The 14,528-nt window shown below is 25.1% G+C and overlaps 1 protein-coding gene across 1 annotated transcript in view; it reads left to right on the top strand.

The window, feature by feature from the left end:
- Positions 1–14,265, top strand: part of LOC129968865 (phosphoinositide 3-kinase regulatory subunit 4-like) — a 36,913-nt gene extending 22,648 nt beyond the window's left edge. The window contains exons 23-35 of the mRNA XM_056083174.1: positions 855–898; positions 2,646–2,783; positions 2,887–2,932; positions 3,700–3,907; positions 5,556–5,751; positions 6,438–6,568; positions 7,837–7,921; positions 8,602–8,699; positions 8,852–8,956; positions 9,379–9,504; positions 10,564–10,724; positions 11,966–12,144; positions 13,708–14,265. Of these exons, the coding sequence (XP_055939149.1) occupies positions 855–898; positions 2,646–2,783; positions 2,887–2,932; positions 3,700–3,907; positions 5,556–5,751; positions 6,438–6,568; positions 7,837–7,921; positions 8,602–8,699; positions 8,852–8,956; positions 9,379–9,504; positions 10,564–10,724; positions 11,966–12,144; positions 13,708–13,918 (1,728 nt within the window). The 3' untranslated portion in view covers positions 13,919–14,265. The remainder of the gene's footprint in view (positions 1–854; positions 899–2,645; positions 2,784–2,886; positions 2,933–3,699; positions 3,908–5,555; positions 5,752–6,437; positions 6,569–7,836; positions 7,922–8,601; positions 8,700–8,851; positions 8,957–9,378; positions 9,505–10,563; positions 10,725–11,965; positions 12,145–13,707) is intronic.
- The last annotated feature ends 263 nt before the right edge of the window (positions 14,266–14,528 follow it).

The following is a 14,528-nucleotide window of genomic DNA, read 5'->3' on the forward strand; positions in this document are numbered from 1 at the left end:
GTATTAACTTGTTGCTTGCATCTTCTAGTTGTTTATTTGCTCTCTTTTTGTTGCACAACTCATGTATATTGTACTGGATAGCAGTGGATACAGATTCATTTTTAAAAAATATGAACTTGTGATGATTTTGTCTTGAATTAGCTTTTTCCTAAGAGGGGATCCATATGCTATACCAACAAAATTTTAACTTTTCTTAGGAGCAATACATACATCAACAAAATTTTTACCTTTGCTTCAGGGCTTGCTCTTTTGCCAAACTCGTAAACAGTTAGGATTTCATTCTTCTCTTGTAACTAATATTTGATCATTTCATTCTTTTTTGTTTTGTTGTTGTTCACTCAACTCGTGTGTTAAGTAATTTTATATTTAATGAGGAAATCAGAATAGTTGTACAAGCTGTTGAAAACTTCATACTTTTACATCTAATTTCCTGAAGAAACAGAAGGATTTTTTTTTTCAGTCATTTAAATATTATAAGAAGTTTTGAAGTTCCTGCAGTCCTTAATCTAGACGTTTCTAAATGAAAATAGTTTATAGTTATAAATAACTTGTTGCAGCCATGCAACTTATTCAACAAAACGCAATATTTAAAAAAAAAAAAAATTATTTCACAGTTGCTTGATTGTTTTTAGCAGTTAACTATATTTCTGATTTTAATAATTTTTATCATAATAAAAATTATATTCTAAGAAAAATATAATCATAAATATCTGTTTTTAGTTTTGGAAATAATGAGTAATTGAAAATAATAAAAAAATAATAAATGTATTTTCTTAATTTATTTTCATTCTGTTTTTCTAGAAGTATTCATTTAATATTAGACAAAATAATATTTTCTTTTTTTCCCCCTTCAGTTATTGAAAGATCATTTACAGAAAGTTCAAATAAAAAAATGCAGGTAAATATCATATTCTTTTCTATAAAATAAAGATGCAGATATGACACATTTAGAAATGTAGATTTCATTGTTTTCTTATTGGAATTTTAGCATAACAATATCAATAAATTTTCTTTTACATAATATTTTCCCAAGCACTTTTTTATATGGATTTATTTTATTGCCCAATTAATCATGTTTATTTTATTTCTCAGCGTTTATGTTTAGCACACTTTATTTTTTTTATAAAATTCTGCCTCCCCCCCCCCCAAGCTTGTGCTATTTTTGGGAATGCTCATATAATTTCATTAGCTAAATATTAATGACCATTTATAATTTTTAACTTATTTTATGTATTGAGTTAAAAAAAAATTATACTTTCTAGTAACATTATTGTATGAATTTCTAATAGTGAAATCTTGTATTTCAGTTTTACAGAATCATTGTATATATTTAATATGCATAATATGTATACAGATTATATATATTTTTAATTTCTTGTATACATATTTTCTTGTAAAGAATATTGATTCTGAATTTTTTCATCATGAATTCATAGTAATTTCAATTAATGATTTTAATCATAATTCCAGGGTTCTATATTGTGCATAATTTTAGAGTATAAATTTTAACTTAATTTTGATATATACAGTTGTTTTATTTTGTTACATATTTTAATAATTTATAATTAAATACATTAAAAAACTGTTTGCCATCTTTTTAAAAAATCATTTTAGAATGTCTACAGCAATTTTTTTCAGCAAGCTCGTTATCATTAGAAAACCTTAAATGAAGCATTGTAGCGTAAAGTAATTTTAGCGTAATAATTTTAAGATTAATTATTAAATCTTAATTTTTAGTGTTACAGACATGTGTAATTTAGATTTGAGCATTTGAAAGACCAAAGAAATCAATACCATGAGCTTTTGTTTTGTTATATGAATTTATTTATGCGAGAATTTATTTATTTCTGATTAAACACAAATATCTTTTTCAAACTTTACTGTCTGTCTACAAAGCAAACAATCTCTCTGCAATTGGGTAGAACCATAATTGTAGTTTCAGATTCTGGTATTCTCCTTTCAGCAGGAAAAGCAAGTTGAAACTTATGTTCTGTACATCTTTAACTAGAACCATATGAAGGAAGAACATGAAACAAATACAGGGAAGACTTATCTGCTAATGAAGATTTTAGTACAACAAAATCATTCCATAATGTGAAACATGAAAGAATTCTAGTATTTACATTTTTACATATGTTTAAAAGAAGGTTTCATTGAAATAAAATGTTTACTGTTTAGTTATAATCATATTTGTGTGTGAAACCTCTTAAAAATTCAACTAGATAGGCATTTGTATATTGTTCTTAAAATTTTATAAACTGTTTCATTAAAAGTTAATTTTTTAATAGTATTTACTATAGCTTATTTTTGAAAAAATTTATATTCTTTTCTTATGATATTAGTAATTTAAGAAGATCAACTTTTTTTTTTTTTTTTTTTTTTTTTTTTTTGGCAATATGAATGTTAATATATCTGCTAAGTTAGTGAAAATGGAGAAGATATGTTTACTTTCATAATACTATTCATGTTATTTAAATAAATCAAATAAACCTTTTAGAGCCAAAGGAGTCTTAAAATAAAATTTATTGTAATTCATTATTTTAGCATTGATAATGATTAATTTTTCCAGATGCTTAAAATATCACAATCTTTTTTTTTTTTTTTTTACCATTTTTACATGTTTGCTGAAAACTTTTTTTTCATAGTGAAATGTCAGCATCGGCATCAGAAAAAGATACTGGAGAAATTGACTTAAATATGTTGCCAAATCCTCCTCTAGTTCATTATGTTTCTCTTATCAATTCTGGTAATCAATATGAAAGACCATTTCAAACCATCCAAAGGTAAAGATATCTATCTTAATAATATTAAAATATATTTAGATTTTTTTTTTTTACTTATAATCATGTATTTATTTGTTAATGAGTATTTGTTTCCCCTCTGTAGCAAAAAAGCATCAAAAAAGAAATCTGGTGTAGAATCACCAGTCATGGTAAGTATTTTGAATAATTTTAAATATTATTAAATAGTTTCCTCATTATTATAATAGCTATATTATTATTATACTATTATTTTTATTATTAGGTTTAAGTTTTTAAATTTTAATGTGGCAATTTCAAATTCTTTTGAAGATATTAAAAAAAGTTTTATATTATTATAAAAAATTTTATATAATATAATTAATAAAATAAAATAATAATATAATTTTATTTATTTTTTATTTAAAAAAAGACAGGTGACAAAAAAAATCCTATAGAATTTGTTCAATATATCACATAAGGTATATAAATGCAAAAAACTATTTGATAAAAATACAGAAATAAAAACTTTTCTGTTATCTTTATATGAATAAATATTAATGAAAGTGGTTTAATTATGCTTAAGAAGATTGCAGGAAAATATTGTAATTTTTATGAAAATGCCATTTTTTCAACTATTCTGTTATATTTAATTGCTTATGACTAATGGTAAAAATATTTTAAAATAAATATTTATTTTTTTTTAAGACAGTTTATTTGTTTTTAAAATTTCAAATACATTTTCAAAAGAAGGAAAAAGGGCATAATTTGTAAGTTGGTGCAAATTGAAAGATTGATTATACAAGCTGATTTACTCACATTATGCTAATTTTTATATTCTTTTGTATTTATTTACTTTATAATTTAATTCATATTTGAATGTTTATTTGGCATTTTCAAAGCTTAAATTCTTTTTTTAATTCTGTTCTGTCAGAATTTACCTTTCTTGTACTTTATTTAGAATGAAGAATGGCAGCATATGTTTGCAACAAGTGATCCAAAAGGTCCACCATCGCCAAAGCTTTCCCATCAGAATTCTGATAATTCTTTGAACTCTAGTTCCAAAGTACTTATCAGTGGGAAAAGTACAGATGAGAGCTTAGAAATCATAGCTGTGGATGGTAAAATTTCCCCTCTTCAACTCTCTGTTATTGAAGACATAAAACCTAGTAAGTGTATTATATTTTATTTTAAATCCTTTGAATAGTGGCATATTATAGTCTAAAAGTATAATAGCTTTTTTTTATGTGTTTGAGAAAATTTTATAATATATATAATTGCTACAATAATCAGTGTGATTTAATTGGAGTAAGATGAAACTTAATAGAATTTTACTTTTTTCACTGTAAGATTGATGATGATGAATTTTCGGAACAAATCAGATATATTTTTCCTGTAAAGATTATGAAGTTGTAAATTAAAAATTTTGAAAGAAATGTCATTGTTGTTGCGTATATATGTAAATTCTTCTCTTAAATAACTCAATCAAGTTCTATCAAATTTTGCTCATTTATTATTTGAGACAAGAGAAAGAATGTTTTCAACATTACAAAAAATTAATTCAATATTCCAAAATTATGCCCCTTTTTTCAGCAGTAGTTTCAATAGAAATTTCACTGGGAAAATATTTTTTATGCCACATTAAAATTTAAAACTTAACTTTCAAATGATATCATTTTCATTTCTGTTCAATTTTTTTCTTCAATTGTTGCTAATTTTTTTTAAAAAAATTTAATGTATATGATTTTTAAATAAGGAAATGCATAGGTACTTCATTGTTAGGTAACAGTAAAATTTTGAAATTGTTTTTTTTTTAATTCTCTTTTATTTTAATATATATATATATATATATATATATATATAATCTTCTAACAATATTTTTATTGATTTTAAAGTAGTTATATAATGATTTTTATGGTCAGCATAAATCAATCACTAAACAAAGGTTAATAAAAGTAAAACTTTTGTTTGCAAATGAAACGTGTTTGACAGCAGTAATGACTATTAAATAAATTTTTCCTTTTTTTCTTCTCCACAATAGTTTTGGAGAAAATTAATCTAGAGAATATATTTTTTCATCGTCATAAAACTCAAAATTTTGCCTTTTTAATAAAATATATAATATATTCGTGAAATTTTTCTTTCATTTTTATTTTTTTTAAAAACTTAAAAGGGCGAACGATTTTAAGGAGTAATAAGGAAATTTATTAAAAAGTCTCAATGTTGCACAGCAAAGTACTCCTTTGTGGGGCAACATTGAGACATTAAACTACCCTAGCACTAGTTTTTTCTTTCTCTTTTGTTTTAATGCATACTTTTTAACAATCCTTCTATCACTAAGAAAAAAATAGGAAAAGGTTAACTTTTGCAAGCTATGATTTTTTTTTTAAATTATTATTGTTGAAGAACAATAATACTTATAATGAGCTGTTGCCAGAACACAATAACAAAATGTTTAAAATACTTTAAAAGTAAACTTAAATACTTTAAAGTTATTAATGAGGAATTAACTATTTAAATTATTGACTTAAAATGTGTTTTAAATATTTATTATTTTTCTGTATTTAACAAAATTTTAAATTTTAATATGACAAATAATTTATGAGAGAAATATGTAGTGAGTTTTAAAAAAATCATTTAATTCTATTATTATTTTAATAGCAATTAAAAATACTTCATACAATAAGAGTTTTATATGTGAATTCAATTTTTATATAAGTATTGGTAAACAGTTATTACAAGCAATATCGTTTTATATTTGATTAGTTCATTTTGGGTTTTTTTCATCAAAATGTCATATAATTGTATTACTTATAGATCATTGTGCCCCTTGCAATGAAGAACTGCATGCTTTAATTCATAAGAAACAAGAAGAATGGGTAAATGATGAGATTGCTAGAATTGCAAGTGAAATACAATTAAAAGAAGATAAACCTATTAGTAAAAAGAACATCAAAATTCCTTCTGGTCATCTCATCGCTCATCTTCATGAACATAAAGGAGCTGTAAACAAGTAAATTGAGATTTTTATTGATTATTTTTATTAGTGAAATTTATAATTGATGGAATTCATCCAGAATATGATTTCTTTTTACCATCAAATAATTCATGACTTAAAAAAACAACTAACCATTTTTATGTCATTATGAATGGAAAGAACATTGATAAAGTTTAAATGTATATGCTTCATGATACTCAACTGATATTTTTTTATTTCCTTCCAAGTTTGATAGGTATAGTTTATAATTAAAGAAGTTTTCTACCTGCTGAACTTGAATCAGTATGACATCCTTTGAGGAAGCTAGGTTAGCAAGAAAATGAAATTTAATAATAATAAAAATACTTTTTCCATGCTGAAGATGATTATAATCCTGGTATATGTCACTCATGTAAAATAACACCCACATATTAAAGAATTACTCGTATGATTTCTTTAACTTGTCAGTTATAATTAAATGAATAATTATTCTCATTATCAACATATTTGCATATTAAATTCATTCACATATAGTACAGATAATAATTTTCAGTAGAAAAATAAATTTTAAAAAAGTGGATAATTTTATACTGGCATTATCTCATAAAAATTACAATTCTCTACATTTTCAATGCAATCAAATTTCATGTTTGAATTTTTCCCACTGCTTGCTTCACCATTATATTAATGCCATTTTTAATTTCAATGATTTTGTTTTTAAGGATTCAGGTGATACCTACAACTGCTTTATTTGCAACATGCTCAAATGATGGAACTGTTAAAATATGGGATTGTGAGAAAATGGAAGGCAAAAATGTTGCCAATCGTTCTAGGTTATCTTACAATAGATTAGGTAAGTAGTAGTAGAAATGTCTTATTGTTGTTTATTAATCAAATGTTGGTTTATCTCATTTATGTCTTTATTTTATTTTGTTTGTTTCCCCTTCTATATTTTTTAAAAATATAAGCAGAGCTAGATTATTAAATAGGCAAAGCAAGCAACTGCCTAAAGGCTCATGAGTTTGCTGTATTTTCAGGGAAATGAAAATTTGTTTCCATATGATTTAAATGGACCATGTGTTTGAGTATATTCAAATTAAAATCGAGCATCATTCAAGTTTCAAAATATTAATCATGATTTTTTTTAGTTTTTATTTGAATATATGGAATATTTTTTTAAACTTTTTTTTTACACTGAATTACATTAATTTTTTTAATTATTGATGAAAACTTTTTGAAGGCTTGATTATTTTTTTTTATTTCAATCTTTCATAATATTTGTTACTTAGAAAATATTTATATAGAGATTAGATTGGGATCAAGAAAAAAATGTCTAGTTTTAGGAGGGTAAAGATGGCCCTGAATAGCACATTGCCCAAGGCTCAAGCTTTATCTGGCCCTGCTTATTAATTTTAAGTTTCTTTGTGACAAATTTGCATGCTAATTTCACGCAGCAAGATTAATTTGATGATTACTTTAGTGCATATGCAGAAGAAAACTATTGTAAGCATTTGATAACATCTTGTTTGTTATTGTAAAATTTATAAGAAACTTCAGTTGCATTAAATTTTATTGAAACTATGATTAACACAACACTTTGGTGTTTCCATTGAAGGATTGTTCTAAGGATTTTATGACATAATTTCCAAAATTATAAACGTGCAAATTCATTGTTAAAAAAAGGTGTGTTTGGGCAATTTCAATTTATATTCCTTATTGTTTAAAAATATGCATTTCTGAGGGGAAAACTTTAGCAGATACATCAGAGCAGTTTGAAATATTTTATAAATATACATTTTTACTTAAAATTCATTTATTGTGTATAGGACTTTGCAGTATTACACAACTTTATCTATTATTCTGAAGAACAGAATTTTCAAGATATTGCGTTTAATTTATCTAAAGACATTCAAATCTCTGACTAAAATAATTTATGCTCAAAAGAAAATTAATGCCATATACATTTTTTTTTTATTAAATTGAAATTTATCCTTACCACACATGCTGTTCCTATGGTGTCATTTTTTCAACTTTCACCTTTTAAAAATCTTTATAATATTTCAGAACAAAAGTGTGCATTTTCCAATTCAAAGGCTTATTTGTGCTGATTTTTATTTTTAGAGGGACCAGTTTCTTGCATGACTGTATGCCAAAATATGCAATCAATTGCAGCTGCTTCAGATACTGGAAACATCCATGTATTTAGGTAAATTATTAAAAGGTTATTTGTAGTAAGCAAATTAGCTTGAGTATTTGTATTCAAAAAATAATTTAAAATATTCCTTCTTCATTAGATGTTCAATTAGCTTGTAAAAGAAATCAGTGACCTAGTGTGATCATTTTTACTAATATCTGGGACTAGAGAATCGAATTATGAAAAGAGCTAGAAAATTTTCTCATAACTGTTTATACATTTTTATCTTATCTGTTTTTTACAATTTTGACGAACATCATAATCCGTTTAAACATTCTTATTTTATAAAAAGTAATATATTAAGATTGATTACTATGAGCAACCATTTAAAGTAATTTGAAGTATTATATAATGATGGATATTCTATACAGAAAAGTGTGGATACTTATTTAAGAAATATATGTAAATAGGTTTTTAATAAAGATAAAAATTGAAATTAAAAATCTATAAATTATTTAAATGATTTTATTGTTAGTATTCAATGGAAATTCAAACTTTCATTGATACTAACATTAAATGACCAAATGAACGAAATTTATCAAGTAATCCTATGTCAAGTAATGTCTCACTAATGGGGGGAAATAATATATTAAACTTTATTATGAAACTTTTTTTCTGAAAATTGTTGTTTCCACCAATTTTCAATTGAGCATTTTGTTAATTTGTGTTTAATAATAAATGTTTATTTATAGGATAATGTATGACAATATAAAATCTACCCTTATGCATACTAGAAACCTTGATCCAGTTGAAGAAGTATCGGTTGTAGATATAGATTACTTTGACACAGGTAAAATGCATTAAAATTGGCATTAAATTGATCATTTAATTATGCTTGTATCATCATTTTCATTTTATATTGACATTGGCAAAACAATTTGTGTGTTAATATTTTCTATGTGAAATAATGTATGTTCTTCTCTTTTTCTTTCTTGTATAAAGGTAGCCAATCTGTTCTGGCATATGCTACCGTTACTGGATCCATTGTTGGTTGGGATTTGCGTTCACCTGGAACAGCTTGGAAACTGGAAAATGATGCACAAAAAGGCATGTTTTCTATCCTGAATTTTAGTTTTTTCTTAAATAATTATTTCTAATAGCTTTTATTTGCATAACTGTTTATTAATTAATTGAAAAATATATGAAAGTTTAAATTATAATAAATTTGAAGTATCAGATCTAAGTCTGTTGTAAAATGTATTAAATGCTGTCTGTTTGTTAAGAATATAGAAAAAAGTTTTTTTTAAAAAAAACTAACGATATATTAAGTTCTTCTAAACGTATTCATTGTCTGCAGTGAATTCATACCAAGTAACTATATTACAGTAAAATAACCTTAAAACTAAACATTTATAAATAAAAGGATACGTGATGAATATTTCTTTCTGTTAAACAGATTAATATAAAAACTATTTTATTTTCAGAATTGACATTTTATTAGTTATGAGTTTAGTTTTTTATTATTATAGGACTTATCACATCCTTTTGCACTGATCCCCACCACTGCTGGCTAGTCGTTGGTACTGCTAGAGGTAACATGATTTGCTGGGATTTGCGATTTCAGCTCCCCATTACAACAATAACTCACCCAACAAGTATGTCTAATTTGTACATTTGGATTTATATTTCGATAAAATATAATTCAGCTATTTGACTGATTACAGTCAGTATTTATTTTTATCTTTAAAAAATAAATATAAGGTGCTTTTTTCCATCTTTTTGTTTGATGTGAAATGATATTTATATTAAAAAAATACACTTCCTTGGTATTCTTCCATTTCAGTATTTGAAAAAAAGGCAGATTCAAGTGAATTTATTTGCCTGATTAAAATATTAATTTTATTAATATAATTATGCAATTTTTAAAAAATAATATTTCATATTTTTTTTATTTTTTGCAATATTTTTTTAATTGTGCATTAGTCTCATTAATATTATATAGTTACTTTCTCTTAACAATACTCGCACCTTTTATAAATGAAGGTGGGCTCTTATTATCCAATATAAAAAGAGAAATTTTATATGATGTTTCAATAGAAATGTATTTATAATATTTAATAATTGGTAATTTTACTGAAGAAACTAATACAGTTGTTTGAATGCAATAGCTGTATAGGGTGGGAAATAAAATTTATGAATTATGTTGTAAATAATTTATACAAATTGCATTGTTTTATTTATAATAAAATATCAATTTATATAAACATTCTGCAGCAGTAAAAGCCTTAAAGCAGTATTCACTGAGGGCACAAGAGTATTTTTATCTAACAAGAAGAATTCAGAAATACAAACAACTTTCATTACTTTTGGTTTTTTAATATTTAAGTATAAATAAGAAATTTGATAGATCATGGATAAAATTTAATATAAAAGTGTTTGAATTACCCATGTTCAACTGCTTTCAAACATTACATTAATTAATATATTGTTTTCCTTAGAATGTAATATATTATTAAAATTTAGGTTTAATTTATGTAAAAATTGTGTTATATGTTGTGTACAACCAACCACTTCGCCACTACCGAACGTAGTAGTAGTATCAACAGGATTCATGTATTATATACAAAAGGGAAAGCAGATAAACAAAAATTATGCACTATGGTATTCATCATTAATAGTTTTACTGTGAAAATATAAATAATATCTTTTTCCAGATGCTCGCATTCGTAGTATGCTAGTTCATCCGAAGAAACATTCGTCCGTTTTTACATCAGTCCAAGGTAATAATGAAGTATCTCTGTGGGATTTGGAAACTCAAGGTAGACAGACGACTCTGTGGTCAGAAAAAGACATCCCTCCATTATCTCAAACTCAGGTATGATTTTGTTCATGAGGTTTATTCTCATCTTTAATTTAATTCAGAAAATAGGTTTCCCAAAAGTTGTGGTTGCTGAAGAACAGGATAATTAGATTAAATACTGCAATACCATAGAGTATCAGTGTATTCATCACATCTAGAGAATCAACCTCTGTTTTGAAAATATACCGAATGGGATTGTAAACAATGTGTGTTCAGATGTTTAGTAGTCATGTGGTATTTTATTTCCTGAACAACATAAATTTCATGGCTATTTTAAGCTACAAGAGCCAGCCTATCTGAAAATTCTTTATATCTAGTGCAGAAGTCCATAATTGTTTTCTTCACTATGCACTTCCCCAATAGTACCACATGATGATTATCTATAAGAGACTACTACCTATTTTACTCATTATCTTGGCTATTTTGACATTATATAAAAATATTGTTGCTTCAATTCTCAAAATAAAAAGTAAGATAATTTCAACCATAAGCATTTGCCCTAAATCTTTATAACATTTATACTTACCTTTTGCAGCTATTGACAATGTGTGATATTTCTTCTCTAAATAACCATCACATTTTATATAAATTTATTAGGTTGATAAATGTACAGTAAAGTTTATTTTGGAAATATGTTTTGAAAAATCATTTTATTTTGATAGCAAATGAGTAGGAGTAAGGAACTGCTCTCCTTGGATATGGGAGGCAGAAAGCAATTTACATCTAGTGTATATAATATAAACATAATTTCACAGATGTGTGGCCCAAAAGGAAGAAGTTTTGAAATTTTAACTTCGATTTATTCCACTACTGGAGGCATAATTTATACAAGAGCAAAGTGACAGAAATGTTTCGCTTTAGTGCTTTTATTACGAGATTCTGATAGGGATTTCATTCACCTGTGTCAACTTAGGAAATGAAATCTTTGAAAAACCTGAATAGCCACTGGGATTCTTATTTCATCAGTCATGGCGTAGGAAATTTTAGAATAAAGTAATAAAGATTAATTAAGATTTAAATTGGATTAAAAAATATCATTACATTATTTATATATATATAAATATGCATAATATTACTTGTTTAGAAAACTAAAACCAGATTTCTGAAATGAAAAGAGATTAGTTTATAATTCTTAACTTCGAGAATTAGATTATTTTCAGAGATTTTGAAAAAGTTATTTAATAGCTTTAATAGGGACTTGTCTGTTACTGTAATAATTCAAAAATAATGACTCAGTTTTTTCCCCCCTTTTTCAGAAATCAAAACATTCCGTTTACTCTATGTGCTGGTCATATCCAGAACAAGCTTCATCTCTTCTGACAGCAGGTTCTGATATGCGAATCCGACACTGGGATTTGGAAAAACCTTCTAATTCACACATTATTGTAGGATCAGCTTATGAAGCTCAAACTCCTGCTACAAATACTGCGTACAAGTAAGTAACATTTATATGAAGTAGAAACAAATAAAATACATTTTTCTACTTTTTTTTTTTTTTTTTTTTTTTTGTGGAATATTTATTAGAGTAGTCAAATATGAAGGTCATCATCTGAAGAGCCATATTATTTAACCATTTAACTACTATTGGTGTGTAATGTAATATATATATATATTAGTCAAAATTCTTGCATGATGAGATTGCTATAACAGGCTCAAATATAATCCTTTAGGAAAATATTTGTTAAACAATGAAAACTGGTTGAAATATTAACCTTTCTGTGTCTTTTTTTTTAAATAGTGCTTTAATACCGTAAATGATAATTATTTTTAAAAATTTACATCAAACCATTTTAAAATTAACTTCTTGTTGTATTTTGAATATATTCCATCATTTTCAATATAAGTTGTCATGCATATACATTTAAAATTTCAGTTCACCACATCAAATTTCCAGTCTTTTTGTTTCTTTGAATATAGTAGCATATAGATAAATGAGAAACTGAAAAGTGTACAAATGATATTTATAGAAAATTGACTGCAATTATTAATAACGAAACTTTAATTTTTCAAATACTTACATAATAAGGATGGCAATAATTGCTTGAATTTCATTAAAAATTGTTTTCTCGGATGGATGACAGATTTTTAAAAACTAATTTTATGAGGTCATGTTCTTTCTTTCTTAACTTATGCTATAATCAGTTTAATATCATTGCATATGTATTTTTGTAATATAATTTTATTTTGGTTAATATTCATTTTGAAAATACAATTAATCTTTTATATTAAAAATAATATAATAAAATCTTTTACCTTTGTTATGTATTGCACCTCAATACATAATTGTGGCAAGTTTGCAACAAACTTTCAGTTACATCATATTATTGTCTCTGTGTAGAAGGAAAAAAAGTAGCAAATTATTATAAATAGGCAAGACTTAGAAGAAAATCTTTTATATTTTTACAGAAATCTCTACTTCCTTCACTAGCGAAACATTTAATAATCAAAAATATGCTTTCTTTAATATTTCAAATAAAATTCTTTGTAAAAAATGTGTTGCTATGTTAGAATTAATTCTTTTTCCAACCAAGCAGGCATTATTATCTTTTTCCTACTTTACTCAGGTGAAATTTTATGCATGACTATTGCACTTAGAACAGCAGATTTGATTTCAGCAATAACTCACAATCCTTTTCCAAAATCGTCTACATACCCAATGCTCCTAGTTTTAAATATTCTTTAGGGATGTTTTTTACAGTCAGGAATCTAATTCACATCAATTTTGCAGAACTTGATAAATCTACTGACTATGTGTTCATAATCAGTTTATTTGTATCAGTTTGTGAATCGCAAGAGCCACTTTTCGAAATACTCAATAGTTTTAATTGGGTATTTTTTAGGCATTTTAACTAATTACCATGCACTTTTTAAATGAAATGTAGTTTTGATCAATCACATTTTTTATAGCATTTTAAAATATTCTTATTGTTTCATTTAAAAAAAATAGAACAATACTTTCCTTTTAATGAATTTTCCTGTCCAATTTTTATCATTGCAGTCGTCGATTAATAGATGGCACTGTAGTCATCTGTGAACAAGGACCAAAAGATGAGAAAGCATCATCCTCATCAGAAGATCAACCTCGACGATATCCAGAAACACCACCTGTTGGTCATTATGATATAATTAGTGCCATTTCTACTATTCAAACTACACAACCATTAATTATATCAGGATCTAAGGATGGTGTTGTAAAAGTTTGGAAGTAGCAAGAATGTATGGGCACTCTATTATTTATTGTGATTCATTTGTACACATGTAAATCACAATTTAAATTATAAAGCTTGCATCAAATTAATCTGTAAAAAATGTTCTCCAAATGCCTGTAAACTACATGGAGGAAATTAATTTAATGAAGACTGTGATATTTTGTGTGAGGAATATTGTGCATTTTTTTTTTTTAATTGAGAAACATCTTAATTCGATTCAAACTTAATTTTACATAATATTGATGTAATTTACTTTAATTAACTATTAAAGAATGTAATCAAAAATGCATACTATTTTGTAAAATTATAAATGTTTCAATATGTACATGTGTGAAGTGATTAATAAAAAGGCCTTTCTGGCTAATATAATGTGTGTATTTTATTTAAACATGGTATAACCTTTTATTAAAGGGGTTTCTATGTAAATAGATAAAAACTAAATTATTGGAAATGTTTGCATTTATTCATAATAACCGCTTTAAAAATCACTTTATGTTAATTTATTTTTATTTAATACAGTGTGTGCTGTTTACTTAAAAATGTCAATAGAAAAAGTAATGATATCTTAATATAATTTAATTTAACAATAAACTTATATATATTACAAAAT

This window comes from Argiope bruennichi, chromosome 5 (genome assembly GCF_947563725.1).
Source record: "Argiope bruennichi chromosome 5, qqArgBrue1.1, whole genome shotgun sequence".
NCBI lineage: Eukaryota > Metazoa > Arthropoda > Arachnida > Araneae > Araneidae > Argiope > Argiope bruennichi.